We start from the raw sequence: 14,348 nt of genomic DNA, 5'->3' as shown, positions 1-14,348 counted from the left end.
TATCCAGAACTTGTTCCTCCTGCTCCACCGTGGTCCCCCTCTCACAGGAGACAGTCCTCCACAAACTTTCTCCGACTTGAATTCCTCCCACGGGCCTCAGCGTTCCCCACACTGCTCCGTCATGGGTCACTAACTTCCTCCGACTGGATTCCCTCCCACGGCTGCAGCCCTTCCCGAGCTGCTCCGGCATGGGACTCCCCCGCATGCTGCAATCCTCCCAGCGCTGAATTACAGTAGCAGGGCTACCTTTTTGCCAAAAGACCCCAACCTTCTTCGGGCACAGCACCTTGATCAGGCAAGCAGAAGCCACAGGCCATAAATCAATGTCTGCTCCACCATAGGTCTTCATGGGTGTCAGGGTGGGCTGCCCTGCCGTCTCCCCACAGGATACAGGGGGGTCTCTGCTCCGGCACACCTCCCCCCTCCTTTCTTCCTCCATTCCTTCACTGACCCTGGTGTTCAGGCAGCTGCAGCAACTCCTCCTCCCAAGTCCGACTGCCCGTCACCACGTCCCTTCTTAAATACGTTATCGCAGAGGCACAGACGATTGGCTCAGTTTCCAAACAGAAGTGGAGCTGACTTGGAGCTGGGGGAGCTTCGAGAAGCTTCTCACAGGGGGCCGCCCCTATAGCCCCCTCCCCTGCCACCAAAAAACTCCACCACTCACTCAACCCAGGACAAGTAGTAAGAAAAACATAGAAAACAAGGATTCAAATCTAACACCTTGGAAGTTGATGATGGCAAATTTCATTGCAAGAATAGTTTAATATAGTTTATATATTTGAATGGATAAATCTGAAATCCATCATAAGTATTTATTTTTGGGGGAAACTCTTGGCTACTGGTGTGTGCTTACAGGCTTCTGAATCTCTTTATTACAGTTATTAATGGTTAATTTATTTACTTATTTTTATTATGTGCTTTGGTAGTACAACAAGCCTGTTTCTAGGAAGACTCTAGGGACTGATCCAAAGCGCTGTAGCCAGTATGGTGCAGAGCACTGCTCTGATGCAAAGTCCTTCAGCTGGCTTGTATTTAAAAATAACAACAGGTTAGTTTTTAACCCTGCAGGGGTTTTGCTGCCTCATGGATTGTCTGTCCGTACCACTCTCTCTGTATGTCTGATCATCTGGTCACCCATAAAATCTGTATCATATGCTCTGATGAATACATGAATGTAACTATCTTCTCACACTTGATTGAGCACGAGCACCCTACCCTGGGAGAGAAGTTGCAGCCATTAGCCCTCAGAAAGTTGCTGTAGTTTGGCAGAGCCAGAATTCTCCAGGGATCAGAAAGACCTGCACAAACTGTTGTCTGGATTATTGGTTACTGTCACATTTAGCAACATCCTGAGCATCTAATATTAAATTACATTCTCAATGTGTAACATGAAAATTCGCACTGCTTGAAATTAAATGTGTATAAAAAATTGATATCAGAACTAATGCTTTTTTTCTTTTCAGGTATTAATAGGTTACTAAATAATGGAACATATGAAGCAGCTTTTCCACCACATGAGGTAATCTGGTTAATTTTGTATTTGTATTTATAATTAGATTAAAGCTTGCACTAATCTTTTGATATCCTACTTCAATTTTGTCCTGAAAACTTTTAATTTCGCTGTGTAATCTGCTGAGACTTTTTTATTTATACCTTTTACTTTACTATTGTTTTTTTTAAATTTTTCTTACATAATGTATTATAATAACTTCCTGCAGCATTTTCTTGCTGAACTCAAATATTATACGTTTTTTGGTTATGTTTTTGTTTTTTTATGAGATTATCACTTGACTTATTTTTGCCTGCCACCTGCAAAATGTTCTGCTTTTCTAATAGCTTGTGCACTTGATCACAGTTAGGGAGAGTGGTTAATTATTTCCCATTTAGTCTTTTCTGAATAGTTCTGGATAACTTCTAATTGACAATATCATTTTCAGAAAGTTAATGTCTACTGAAGGCTGTAAACCCATGAAGTAAATTAAAAACTTCTGTTTGACTTCATAGGGCTTTCAGTCTTTGTGTACTGAAAAGAAAGAAGCAAGCCACAAGTCTTCAGTCATTTTAAATGCCAATTAGTAGCATCGTAATTACAGCTGTGAACTCTGTGGTTGCTCAGGCTGAATATTGTGACTTGGTCTTGTGTTTCAAAGGACTGGCCTGTGCTGTACAAATTGCTGAGAGTAGTTTTTTATATGGTATTAATAATTCAATACTGAGAATATAGAGAAGGAGTATTTTAGATAAATAATTGAACACCATTGTGAATGCTTCAGCTGTGCATTACTGCCTTCAGGGAAAAGCTGGCCATACTACCAGAAAAACCTGTGAAGCTTTCTCTGGCTGTCAAAACTGTGCTGTCATATCCATTTTATGTTCCTTTGTTAGGGCATAAACTACTGCTTTCAAGTTTAAGTTAAGGTTAACGAAGTCATTTTTTTTAAGCCATTCTTACCTTAATTGCTGCTTGACTGGTGCTAAGGGCTAGTGGTTAAAGAGTCTCAATTTTTATTTCTTTTTTTTTTTTTCTTTATCACACGAGCAAATGAGAGTGAAAATTCAGTCCCAGTGGGAATGCCAAAACTTGAACTCTGTTATGGATAAAGTGTGCAGAAAGAAGCAGGAAGGGGGGAAAAATAATATTTAGAAATATACAATTCTGGGTAATGTTTTATGTACTGCAGTCATTCGTCCAGGTGACAATGAGAGTAAGTTGATGTTCTGTTCCTAGGTGTTCTTAGATGTCACAGAGTACACTCTCTGTGTTGACATTTTTGGTATGCTGCTTTGCTGACTGTAATGAGAAATTAGTAGAACGGGGCTCTTTACTATATTTAGCTTTTTTTTCAACTCATACTTAAACCAGAGGGGTCAGCAGATTGCAACAAGTAAATCATGTTCTTTCAACTGCAGGGAATGCTCAACGTTTCAAATAAAATATAAAAAGCTAAATGTCTAAATTACATGGATCTACCATGGTCAAGAATCTGTTTGATTGCTAACTCAGAAGTACTGCTCTGGGGAACTCTGCTCTCTTCCCACTAAATTATTTGGCTCACTTGCAGTTGTTTGATGAAAAATTTTCCTTAACATTACTGAGTGGTGGAGTCTTTTGAGGGAAGATAAAATGAGAGGTCCTGTTTTAGAATTGGAATAAAATTACAAATACAAGTTATTCTGCTTAGGATGGTTCTAAATCTGTGTGTTACTTTTGATTTCTGAGCATGAGGATATATTCTATATTTCAGGCTGTTAGGCCACCTGCAAATGTCAGGCACAGCCTGGAAGGTCTCCTTTTGGGTCAAATTGATTTTGTGTTCTGCTTTTAATGCCTCTGAGAGTCCTGTGTAGCTTCAAAATAATGCCAGTTCTGTTGTTTCCATCATCTTAGATAATGTGTACCACAGAAAGATTGTTTCTCTCTACTTTTATTCAGGGGTTAAATAAAGTCATAGAAAATGTCTAGGAGAGGAGAACTGAGCTGACATACCAGAAATTTATAAATTTTATAGGAGAGAAAAAGATACTGTAAACATCTCATGAAAAATTTTCAAAAATTGAAATAGGTGAAAGCATACAAATAAGCATATATTACTGAAATAGAAACACTGTACTTGCAGCCATACAAAGAGTTTAGTTCCTCATACTCTCATACTAGTATGGTTCTATCATTAATTCTTAGAGAAACTGGCCATTTCAGAGGCATATGTAAACCTATCTCTTCTGTCAGGCTTACGTGTTTGCTCAAGATGACATGTCCTAGAGATGTCCATAATAAGAAACCTATTTATAAAAAATAGTGAACACATCATTTAAAATTATATCCTAAAATACCTAAGAAATGTATATATTTTCCATAGTGCCTACTCATGTACTCTTATTTCTTTGCATTTTTCAGGGAAGCCACAAAAGCAGACATCCCATCAAAACACATGGAGCTCAGAATCACAGACACCTCTTATATGAGCGTTGGGCACGATGGGGCATGTGGTACAAATACCAACCTCTTGATTTAATCAGGTATTAGTATTTAGAAGAGTAGCTTGTTTCTGTGATAAAAACAATGTAGTAATAGTGTGTTAACAGTACTGCTAAATTCCTTGTGCTTTCCTGTAACATTTAGCTATTCAGTACTATCAGATAAGACTGGAATTCTCTAAGCTGCTTCTTTTGGGTGGTCTTTTGTGCAGGGCAGTTAATTTCAGGTGAGGCTGCCTAAAAGACACATAGATGCAGTTGCTTGGATATTTGCAATGTGAAACTTAACATAAAAACCCATTACATGGTTTGCTGATCAGAGACACTTGCTCCTCATGAGAGCACCTTTGAGAGCAAAGACTGTTACCCATATGGACAGTCAGTTACCAGATCCAGTGGAGTGAAAATGAAACCTAATTGTTACTTTTCATGTGGGTTTAAATAAACTTCTCTTTATATATCATATAGTTCATGTACACAGATTACCAAATGTAAAGCAGAGAAATATATGTAATTGAAGTTAAATAATTGTGATGTTTCAGTTTCATACTTTGCTCATCTTTGACATCACCAATAATTCATTTTTCCTTGCTGCCAGTTCTTATTTCTAATCTGACAGTCATAACCAATATTTGTTCCCAATATTGTTCCATTGAAATCTGTGGAGCTAAGCATGTGTCATGGGACAAATCTGTGCTGATCAAATAGTATCATCCTTGTCTGACTTTCTGATCACTGATACTTCATCTCTTCTAACAACCGATACCCAGGTTTTGAAGAATTAAAGCTCAATCTTCAACTTGTGTTTTCAATCCATTGTTTTATCTAACAATAGTTGGAAATATGTCACATTACATGATTATCTATCATAAATACTTTTTATAATGGAATACTTCGGTCATACCAACTGACTTGATCCATTTCCAGAAATTTTTTGTGTGTCTGTATGCATGTCTGTCTGTCTACCTATCTCTGTGTGTGCAAATAAAATGTCCTACATTTAATAATATTGAAACTAGTACATCTATTTAGTCACTGCAAGGATGTGAAAATTACAGAGCACTTCAGGTATAACCTTATAAAATACATGTTCTGTTAAGTCTGCAACTAGTGTCACTAGAATGTTATGCTATCCCGAAATAAAATGTTTTGGTAAACTGACAATAATTTTACCATTAACTTGTAATGGTAGTTCCTCATTAGAATTTAGATAGAGGTCACCATATGTTATAGCTTCAAACAATGTACGTGTTTCTTTTTCATGCAGGCGATATTTTGGTGAAAAAATTGGACTGTATTTTGCCTGGTTGGGGTGGTATACTGGAATGCTTATTCCTGCTGCCCTGGTTGGGCTCTTTGTTTTCCTTTATGGATTATTTACGATGGATTCCAGCCAAGTAAGGTAAAATCTCATTTAAGAACTTAATAGCCTGTTGAAAATTAAGAGCGGTCTAGTAAAACTGAGTTCATTATTATACTTATAAATTTTTCCAGATATGGGAATCATGTAAAAATAACCAAATAAAACACAGGGTTCTTCAGTCAAGTGTAACTGCTTTGTGTATCTGTTTTGCATCAAGCTGGATGCATACCATTCACAGAAAGTGCTCTTACTGCTTCATCTGGAGGGATTCCTGTTCTGTCTGTAAGAAAAAACAGCAAGTGCTGATTCTAATGTCATGGCTACTGCAATGATTGTCATTCCAGTCAAGACTAATGGGTAAAAAAGTCAGACATACTCCCCCTTTGCGTCCATCTTGCCCGTAGCATCCAGAGTGCAGTACATTTGCTAAACTTCAACTTACTTTTTTCCAGAGTGAAGTACAGTTACTAAACTTCAACTTACTTTTCTCTATGCCTTTTTTTCTTCCAGTGTTAATAGTGACAGTCTCTGAGTCTAACAAAATTCTTAACTGTGTCAGTGTAAACTGCAGCCAGGAGACCCAGCTTCAGCAGATTACAACCACATGAAATTAACCTAGTTTTCAAGTTTCCCACTGTTGTGATTTTGCTCTGAGAGTGGTTTATGTCAATTTAGAAACAGTGATGATGGTGCTTGAGTTAAGTGCTGCCTGTATTTTTAGGAACTGTTTCTGAGGATGTACCTTTATTACAAAGCTTTCCATCAGACACAGTAGTATCAGTGCTCTTACAATTGCATCTGTTCCTCCAAGCAGTTTGGATGCTTAGGCTGTAAGTATACTTGGAGTCAGATTTCATAGGAAGTGTTGTTTCCTGGGCTTTGAGGAGGACCATTTTACATTTTCTTGATGGAATTGTCTTTATCCTCTGTTTCATGGTGAGTTATATTCTGCAGTGCTGTAATTAAGGTGTTAAGGCTTCTTTTTGTACAGCAAACTTGTGAGAAACTTTACAACTTCAAACATTGAAACAAACATTAAATTCAATAAATATATCAGCCAGGAAACTAAGGTATCTTCTGGATATTGTTCTCTGTATTAGGATTGTTTTGTATGATAAATGTCTGTCAAATGCAATGGATGTAATGTAAAGTGAAGGATCAGCCTGTTCGTAAGTGTACAGGGACGAGGACTGTTGAACTGGGAATCTTGTGGTCTTTACATGTACAATGGCACAGTTTGAACAAGGAGGGACAAAGGTCCATAAACTACTATTATCAGGATACACCTTAATATATTAGACACTCATTACAGAAGAGAAAGATGTGGCATTGATATTACCCAAGAGAAAGAAAATAATTTTTAGGAATTTAAATTTTTCAAACCCTAAGATATTACATGCTTGTGTGTATGTATCATACATTTCTCCCAAGAAGACTTGGAGGTATGACTCATGCTTAGTTCTTTTAATAGGGAGACACAGTTATCTTGCTTGCAGAAGGGTATAAATCACAGGAGCTCGGAGGTAGGTTATCTTTCACATATTCTTGTCCTAAGTTTTTCCCCTTGGCTGCTGTTGAGTAGCTGCAGACGGAACATGCAGATTTGAGTTTGCTCCCCGAGGAGGCTGGTTATGTTGGGTGCCATCCTGAGGTGCCTCAGTGTCATGCTGTGCTGCCCAGAGCACCAAGGTGCTTGTCAGTAGCTCTGCACTCTGCTCCAGAAGCAAGAGCCCGAAAGTTAGGTGATGCACCAAATCAGCCCTAGATGCCTACAAGGGGAGGGAAGTATCTATATATTTATTATAACTAACATGAGCCAGTGTTGATTTCAAAATACTGACAGAGAGGGTGGGTTAATGCAAAAGCCCAAGCCTTGTAGTCTGTGGCAGCTCCACATCTGTGATAGGGGGGTGTGTTAATTCTGGGCAGAAGGTCCTCTCTGCCTTTGATGGTATGAGTCTGTGCAGACCCTCTGGTTAGTCGTGACGCAGTACTGTCATATCAGTGCACTCTTATGCCCAAGTTAGTAAGACCTGCTGTGAGACATTGATTCAAGAACAGAGCTTAACTAACTCAAGCTGATTGTGACTAGACTGGTAAAATGTATGTAGATGTTTTTCTGTACCACCTTGTGTACTTAGGCAGTTCTAAAGGCGAGTGATAGCAGATGCTACTCCTTGCCGTATTTGCTTACTTAGCCTGGAAGGGGTTAGTGTGGGTTGGACAGAAACCTCCCACCTAGAGCAGATAGGATTCATCCATTAGCAAGCAGACAGACTGCACAGCATAAATGTTCTTATTCTTACCATATTCTGGGACTGTGAGATTATTTATCTAGTGTTTCTGCAGTCATTTAAAGAAAACTGCTAGATAAACACCTATAAGAGTTTTAAAATAAATCATCTGATTTTGAGCACTGCAGCTACTGCAGTATGCAAATGCAATGTTCAGCAGCCATCAGGAAGAAACAGTCAGGTACATTACTCTGACAAAATCTAGATGCGGGAAACTCAATGGCAATTAGGAATTTAAATCCAGTGCTGGGTCATTATGGCAGTGTGATAACTGCTACATGGCCCCAGATGAAGTATTATTCAGTGTAATACTACTTCATATGAAGCAAGTTTCATCCTATTACCTTCTGTTATTAGAAATCAGTGGACATTAGGAAATGTTGATTTATAGTATTATAAATCCTGTCAAGAAAACCTATTTTTCATCTATCTTGTATACTACAGAATTTGACCTTAGTGACTGAAGACCTCAATTTTGCAGAAGTATGCTTTCTTCCATGCTGTCCCTCCACCTTGAGGGTGCAGGGAGCTATCCTGAGCCTCCCTCTGGCAGCTGCAGGCAGAAATCCTTTGTCGGTTCTTTTTCCACTGAGTTCCACCACAATTTTGGCAGAAGAGGAATAAGCAAATACACCAGCGTACATTGACATAGAGCCAAATGTTGCTTGCAGTGCCAGCCATAGGTTTTGTGCAGCATTTGAGAGTTATGCAGAATGTCACACCTAAGAACTAGTTTGTTTCACTTATGACTTGTACGAGTACCTGCCTCTGCTCCATGCTCAGGGTCAGTCATGATACTAGGTGGTTCATTTTATATACATATAAAAATATTATATAAATATATACATATCTCAGCCTTGCATGAGGCCATCAGTCCCTGCCCCCTGAGTACAGGAAAGATTTTCTGTGTCGTTCATCTGTGGCTGCCACAAGCAAGTTGGAAATTGAGAATATTTGTTCCCTTTTGGTAGTATCTTTCCTTCTTTCCTAGGGCAAGTGCCCCTCTCACATTGCCTTTTGCCCCTTGTCACAGTCTTCTTCTCATTTTCTCCGTCACGATTTTAGGGAACTTTGAGGTCTGATGGAATCATTCAATCATTCAAACGTATGTTACAGGGAGGAGGAAGGTGAAATAAAGTGGGAAGACAAAACCCCTGCACTCATGCTGTCATTTCAGGGTCTAGACACTATTATAAGCAAATATGCATATATGTCCCATGTTTAGAAACAGAAGTTTCTCCCTTTTACACAGGGACATTCTTCTTCCTTATCACAAAACAAGTACATAAGCAGGGCAGTGTTACAGAAAGCACGCTGGAATGAGGGATGTTCTTTTTCATCCATGGGTTTGGAGTAAAGCCTCGTAATACTGTAGTTGCCAGGAGTCGGCACTGAGGCCCCCCATGGTACTGAGGTTTTAGTTTTGCTGCCTCGTTGTGAGACGAAGGTAACCGAGAGAAAAATCCATAATCTCTGTTGAAACTTCAAAGTAGCTTCCAGAGTATTTGGACTATATTCATAGGGCTCAGACATACAGAAACAAAAATGCAGAACATGAATTTTCATTTCATGTGTCACACACTTCTAAATATATTTTGATCTATTTGCCTACCCTGAGCTAAACTAGGGGAAATGTGAAGTGGTAGTCAAGTGGAAGGGCTTAAATAGTCCTACAGCAGTCCCTTCATTTAGTTTCTTTCAACAAATTATGTGCCCTATCTATTACCTGTTTTTATTCACAAGTTAGATGTCAAGCTATTACATGTTGATTAGTCTATATAAAAATAAATTTGATGGTTTTAAAGAGTTTGGGTTTGATGAGTTTATACACGTCACTAATTATCACTGTTTTAAGTTGTCCCTTTGTTGTCAGTCAAACAGAAAGGCCGGGTGTGAACACAGCATAGCTTGAGGTGTCTTTGCACCATGTGCTGCAGTCAGATTTCAGATCTATAAGTGAGGACAGTACAAAGAAGCTTATTTTGCTCTGTTATACTGAAGATTTTAGTTGCAGTAACAGTTAACATAGCACCTGTCACAAACACTTGTGTGACAAACGTTACTGCCTTTGCAGAGTAGTGCTGAAGCATGTGACCTATCACTGCCAGTATGGTTGTGTGACATGTCATATGTTATTAAAAAGAAACCCAAGAACTTAACTCGAGATATATAATACAGAAAATCTAACACCTATAATGCTGAATTTAAATTCCAAGTACAGTATAATTTGGCCTTATATTTGACAACAGTTTGTATTATTGCCAAACCATTATAGCATATTGTTGAAATATGATTTTCTGTGCTTAATCATTTGAATGAAAATGCAAGCAAGAAAATTATCTGATATGACACACTATAACATTTCTGTTACTCTACAACTCTGAAATGACTGGCTGTGCTCATTCTGGTTTAAGGGTTATTTAGGACAATTTCTTTGTCAGGTCCACATTATGTTTTAGGGTTTCAGTGAATTAGTGATTCTGATATTATGTGAAGTATGACTAAAGATTACAAAATTGACATATGGGCAACCAGAACTTTTTCTTTCTATTTAGTTTTATGTCAGATGGGATTTAATGGGTGCACTCATCTGGAAACAAGCATAATCTTCCATATAGTATTAGAACTGTAAATTCAGCTTTTATGAGGAGAGTGAAAGCACAGTGTTTATTAAAACAAATCAGGAGAGATTTCCTGGCATTTGTTTATACTGCTGCTTTCTTAGTGCGTCATAGGAACATTTCAGCATGTCACCATGGCTAAAGGATATGGAAACGCAATTGCTGGAGTTCTTTGGGAAGCTTACTCATTGCAGTTAAAATCTGCCTTAACATTCATTTTTGCACTTCTGTTAATTTTGTTTTGCCTTTGTGAAGACACTTAATTATGTACTACATTTTGAATGTGAATGATCCCAGTGAAGGCAGTGACTTCATCTTCCTGAATCTTAGTATCTCTGAAGTATAAAATGGTTTGAAGATATTTTTCCCCGAAGTCAGGATATAAAAGTGTTTTTATTTTTATTAGCCCTGTACATAAGTTGTTCTGTAGGAAATGAAAATACAAAGACTTGAAATACAGCTGCCAGAAATCCCTGTTAATGAATTTTTACATGTGACCGACTGATCTAAGTATGAATGTGATCATTTTGTGGAACAGACCTTCAGCTGATGTAAGGTGGCAGAAGTTGGTTGAGATCAGTGTAGTTATACCAGTGATGTCAATGTTTGGTGTCTTCTACATTGCTTAGAAATATATGCAGTAAATATGTTGGAAGGTAGTGAACAATGTTTTGTTCTCTGTGATATTTGGAAAGAATGGGATATTCACAAGTATGAGAAGTGTAGCTTGATGCCCCAAAATACTGCATACTACTCTAGGGCCCATAGTTTTCCAGTTATTGATTTGGGTTAGGCTTTTCAAACCAAATGTTCACTTCTAATTTATTTTATTGAGCCAGTTTTGTGGTATAGACATATTATTAACAAACAGAGACCACAAACAGCATAACTTCGGACAAGCTTAAGAATGCTAAAAGCTTTTTTATAACCTTTATTTTCCTGTCTCGTATTAAAGCAAAGAGATCTGCGAAGCAAATGAAACCATCATGTGCCCTATGTGTGAACGCAATTGCACTCTCCAAAAACTCAATGAAAGCTGCGTATATGCCAAGGTAATTATTGTTATTGCTATCAAGATAATTTTTCTCCAAAGATCCACTTTCACTGTATAATGGTTGCCCTTGTTTCAGCAAAGATTCCTGCAAAACATGTTGTTTCTCTACAGAAGTTTTTTTCAGCCTTTATAATTCATGTTTCTAATAACTGAATGCTCTGAAATGATCAGAGATCATTTTAAAATTTGTTTTACTTTCTGTGAGCATTTCCTTCCTAAATCCTTATTATTTGCATCAACTAATAAAGTCCCCTGAGTAATAAAACTTTTTTTGGAAGGTTTTTCCTGCTTTCCCCTATTATTAAGCTCTTACTCTGTTTCTCTTTCTTACTTTGTAATTGAATTTCTGCTCCTCCTAAAGGAATTATCTAGCATAATGTGCTCATGATGTGCTTTGCTCTGTCAAACTAATGCAAAGATTTTACATAACTAAATATTTTGCTACAAGAAGTTAGCCTTCTGACTTGTATTAGATTTTGAAATTTTCTACAGACAGGACAATTGTTGAATAAAGCTCAAAATTTCAAATATATCTGCGAATGTAAATTCTGAAAACATTTGACATTTATAAAAATTATTTATATTTCGATTTTACAAATTAAATTTTCTACTTTATAATGCCAAAAATAAACAAAAAAAAAACTAAAATGGTGTTTTGCAACAACAGCACTAAATACCATTGAAAATGCTGTACTTAAGGCAAAATTAGTTTTCATTTTTAAATACTGCCATAAGTCTATAGCAGAAAATAGTTCTATGGGATTTTTTTAACATATTGGTTTACTAATTCTTTTTTTTTTTTTTTAATGTGTACTGAAGGTAAGATCTTTCTTAATTGAAATAACATTATGCAAACTATACAACCCATCCCAGAAATGCCTCTTTTTAGGAAATGACAAGTACCTCTTCAGCAGTCCACTGCTGTTTAACAGAAAATGAATACATTTGGCATTGTGGCATCCCTTTAGCTTTAGGTCCTGTTATTCTAACATCCCCAGTTAATAAGAAGCAGTCTTTGTGTCTTATTATATCTATTTTGACATCATGTGCTTAAATCATGCAAATTTCACATTTGTCACATTGTGAATAATTCATTGCTATGGAAAAAATGTGGCAGTCCATGCATACTTCCATGTATTTTCAAACCAGCTCCCTTGAAACAAACTCACATGACAGCCAGGGAAGACATACAGAAACCACTCGTATTCCATCTTTGCAGGCACCCCTTTCTGATGTCTGCAAATAGTACAGAAATTCATGTAAGCTCCCAACTTTTGCTGCCAATGCTTTTGCTCTGAAAAACTGATCAACCTTAGATTGGAACACAGGAAACAACCTAAAATTGTCTCCTTTCAGGATTTGTCTGTTCTGGCTCTCCCCCAAGTCGAGGAGAGAGAGACTTGTCTTCGGGAAGGAATGGGATTACCATCTGGCCACTTGAATGGCAAAGAAGAAAAAAGAGGATTAAAAAAAAGCTCAGCGAAGCTTTTTATAACTCTGAGGTTATAACTGTAATGCCTTCACTCACCGTGTTGTCTCTAAAGAGCTCATTGCAGCTTCACTTGTTACCCTCTTGCTAGGAAATGTCTGGTTTCCAGCAGGGTTTGTGATCCTGATGGTTGCCACCGCATTGCTCAAGTTGAGCAGCACATACCCAAACATGTGTCAGAACTTCCACTGTGTTTGCACCCAAATTAGTGATGAAAACAATCTGTAATGACAGAAAACTATGATCTGATTTCAAATCAACTGCTCCTTTGTACTTTCTGAAGCACTGTTAGTAAGATAAATAAGTACAACTAACATATTTTAAAATAAAGCATCAGATCTGCTCTCTGGGAAAAGAAAATGGCATTTCCTGCTTGCTTTCTTGTTCCTGAGATGGAGCTTGCCATCATTTCCCTCTGGTTTTGAGGCTGTGGGAACATAACTTCTATTTCTACCTTCCACACAACCAAAAAGCTGATATGCAAGGGAAGCTATTTCTGATTCATTTTGGGCACCAGCACCCTTATTCTGGAAGTAGTGTTTTAATCCTTATTCATTCAAATAGTTAATTGCATATGAATACATAAGCATCGAGTTAATTAGGAAAAATTAGTTCCTCTAAGTGAAGTTTATGTCTGCAAACCTGCTTATGTCCTGGGACCTGCCTCACTTATATAAGGTCTTGTGCTCATATTTCATGTTATTAAAACTTCTGTCAGGGTTTCTTTCTTAAATATCTGCCAAGTTTTCCTTTAGAGGAGCACTTTAGACAGAACAAACTAATGCTGGAAAAATCATATACTTCAAATGTTTTTTTCTGCCAAGATTTTTTGTAAAGCTGGAGACAAAATACAAAAGACGTCTTTTTCCTTCTTGTTACTGCCCATTTCTTTCATCCCCTCCCTCTTTATTCCATTCCCACTTAAAAATGCCACACTGAAGTCAAGTTTATAATTTAAGGGAAGGGCATGTAATACCTGACTTGTAATCTGAATTGCCCAATGCCTAGGCTGTCATTCTCATCTGCATTAAATGGGCTCTTTGATCCGTGGGTGATTAGCATTGGTGCACAAGGGCTCCCTGGGCTGGTCCCTGCCCAGCACACCTTGCCTTCAGGCCCTGGTGATTCAGGGTGGATTTGAAGTGCTTGACATCTTGTAGGATGATGAGAGCATCAGTCAGGTATGCTAATGGAGTAGCATAGAGTCCCACAATATTTCACCTCTGCTTACAGGCTGCTGGTCAGCACAGTCTCGGATGATCCATTTAGCCTTTATGATGCTCAGATCTTCATTCTGAGTGTTGTGCTGAAACAGTTTTTATAAAGACAATACTAGATGGGGAGCCAGATATATATTTAGATACATATTTTTTTAGTTTTAGCAACATTAATTCTGCTGGGTTAGGTTTGTTTGTTAGGTTCATTTTATATCTCCATGGAAAGATGCACTCGTTACTGAGCGGAATATTCAAAATCGCATCCTCACACAGATCTACATTCAAAATTTAAAATGTTCATCAGATTTCTTGACTGATTTTGTTCAGCTCTC

At 37.8% G+C, this 14,348-nt stretch overlaps 1 protein-coding gene across 3 annotated transcripts in view; it reads left to right on the top strand.

The window, feature by feature from the left end:
- The window catches only part of ANO3 (anoctamin 3), a 137,649-nt gene that overhangs the window by 83,377 nt on the left and 39,924 nt on the right, over window positions 1-14,348 (top strand). For all 3 annotated transcript variants that reach the window (XR_004409131.2, XM_033006938.2, XM_033006936.2), the window contains exons 10-13: window positions 1,467-1,522; window positions 3,899-4,020; window positions 5,246-5,380; window positions 11,212-11,308. Coding sequence is in view for 2 of the 3 variants with exons in the window: in XM_033006938.2 (XP_032862829.2) it covers window positions 1,467-1,522; window positions 3,899-4,020; window positions 5,246-5,380; window positions 11,212-11,308 (410 nt within the window). In the remaining variant the exon portion in view is untranslated. The remainder of the gene's footprint in view (window positions 1-1,466; window positions 1,523-3,898; window positions 4,021-5,245; window positions 5,381-11,211; window positions 11,309-14,348) is intronic.

The sequence above is a fragment of the Tyto alba genome, unplaced genomic scaffold (assembly GCF_018691265.1).
Source record: "Tyto alba isolate M040663 unplaced genomic scaffold, T.alba_DEE_v4.0 Super-Scaffold_8, whole genome shotgun sequence".
Lineage (NCBI taxonomy): Eukaryota > Metazoa > Chordata > Aves > Strigiformes > Tytonidae > Tyto > Tyto alba.
The sequence above is the reverse complement of the archived record's forward strand: the minus strand, read 5'-3'. Positions and strand labels throughout refer to the sequence as shown.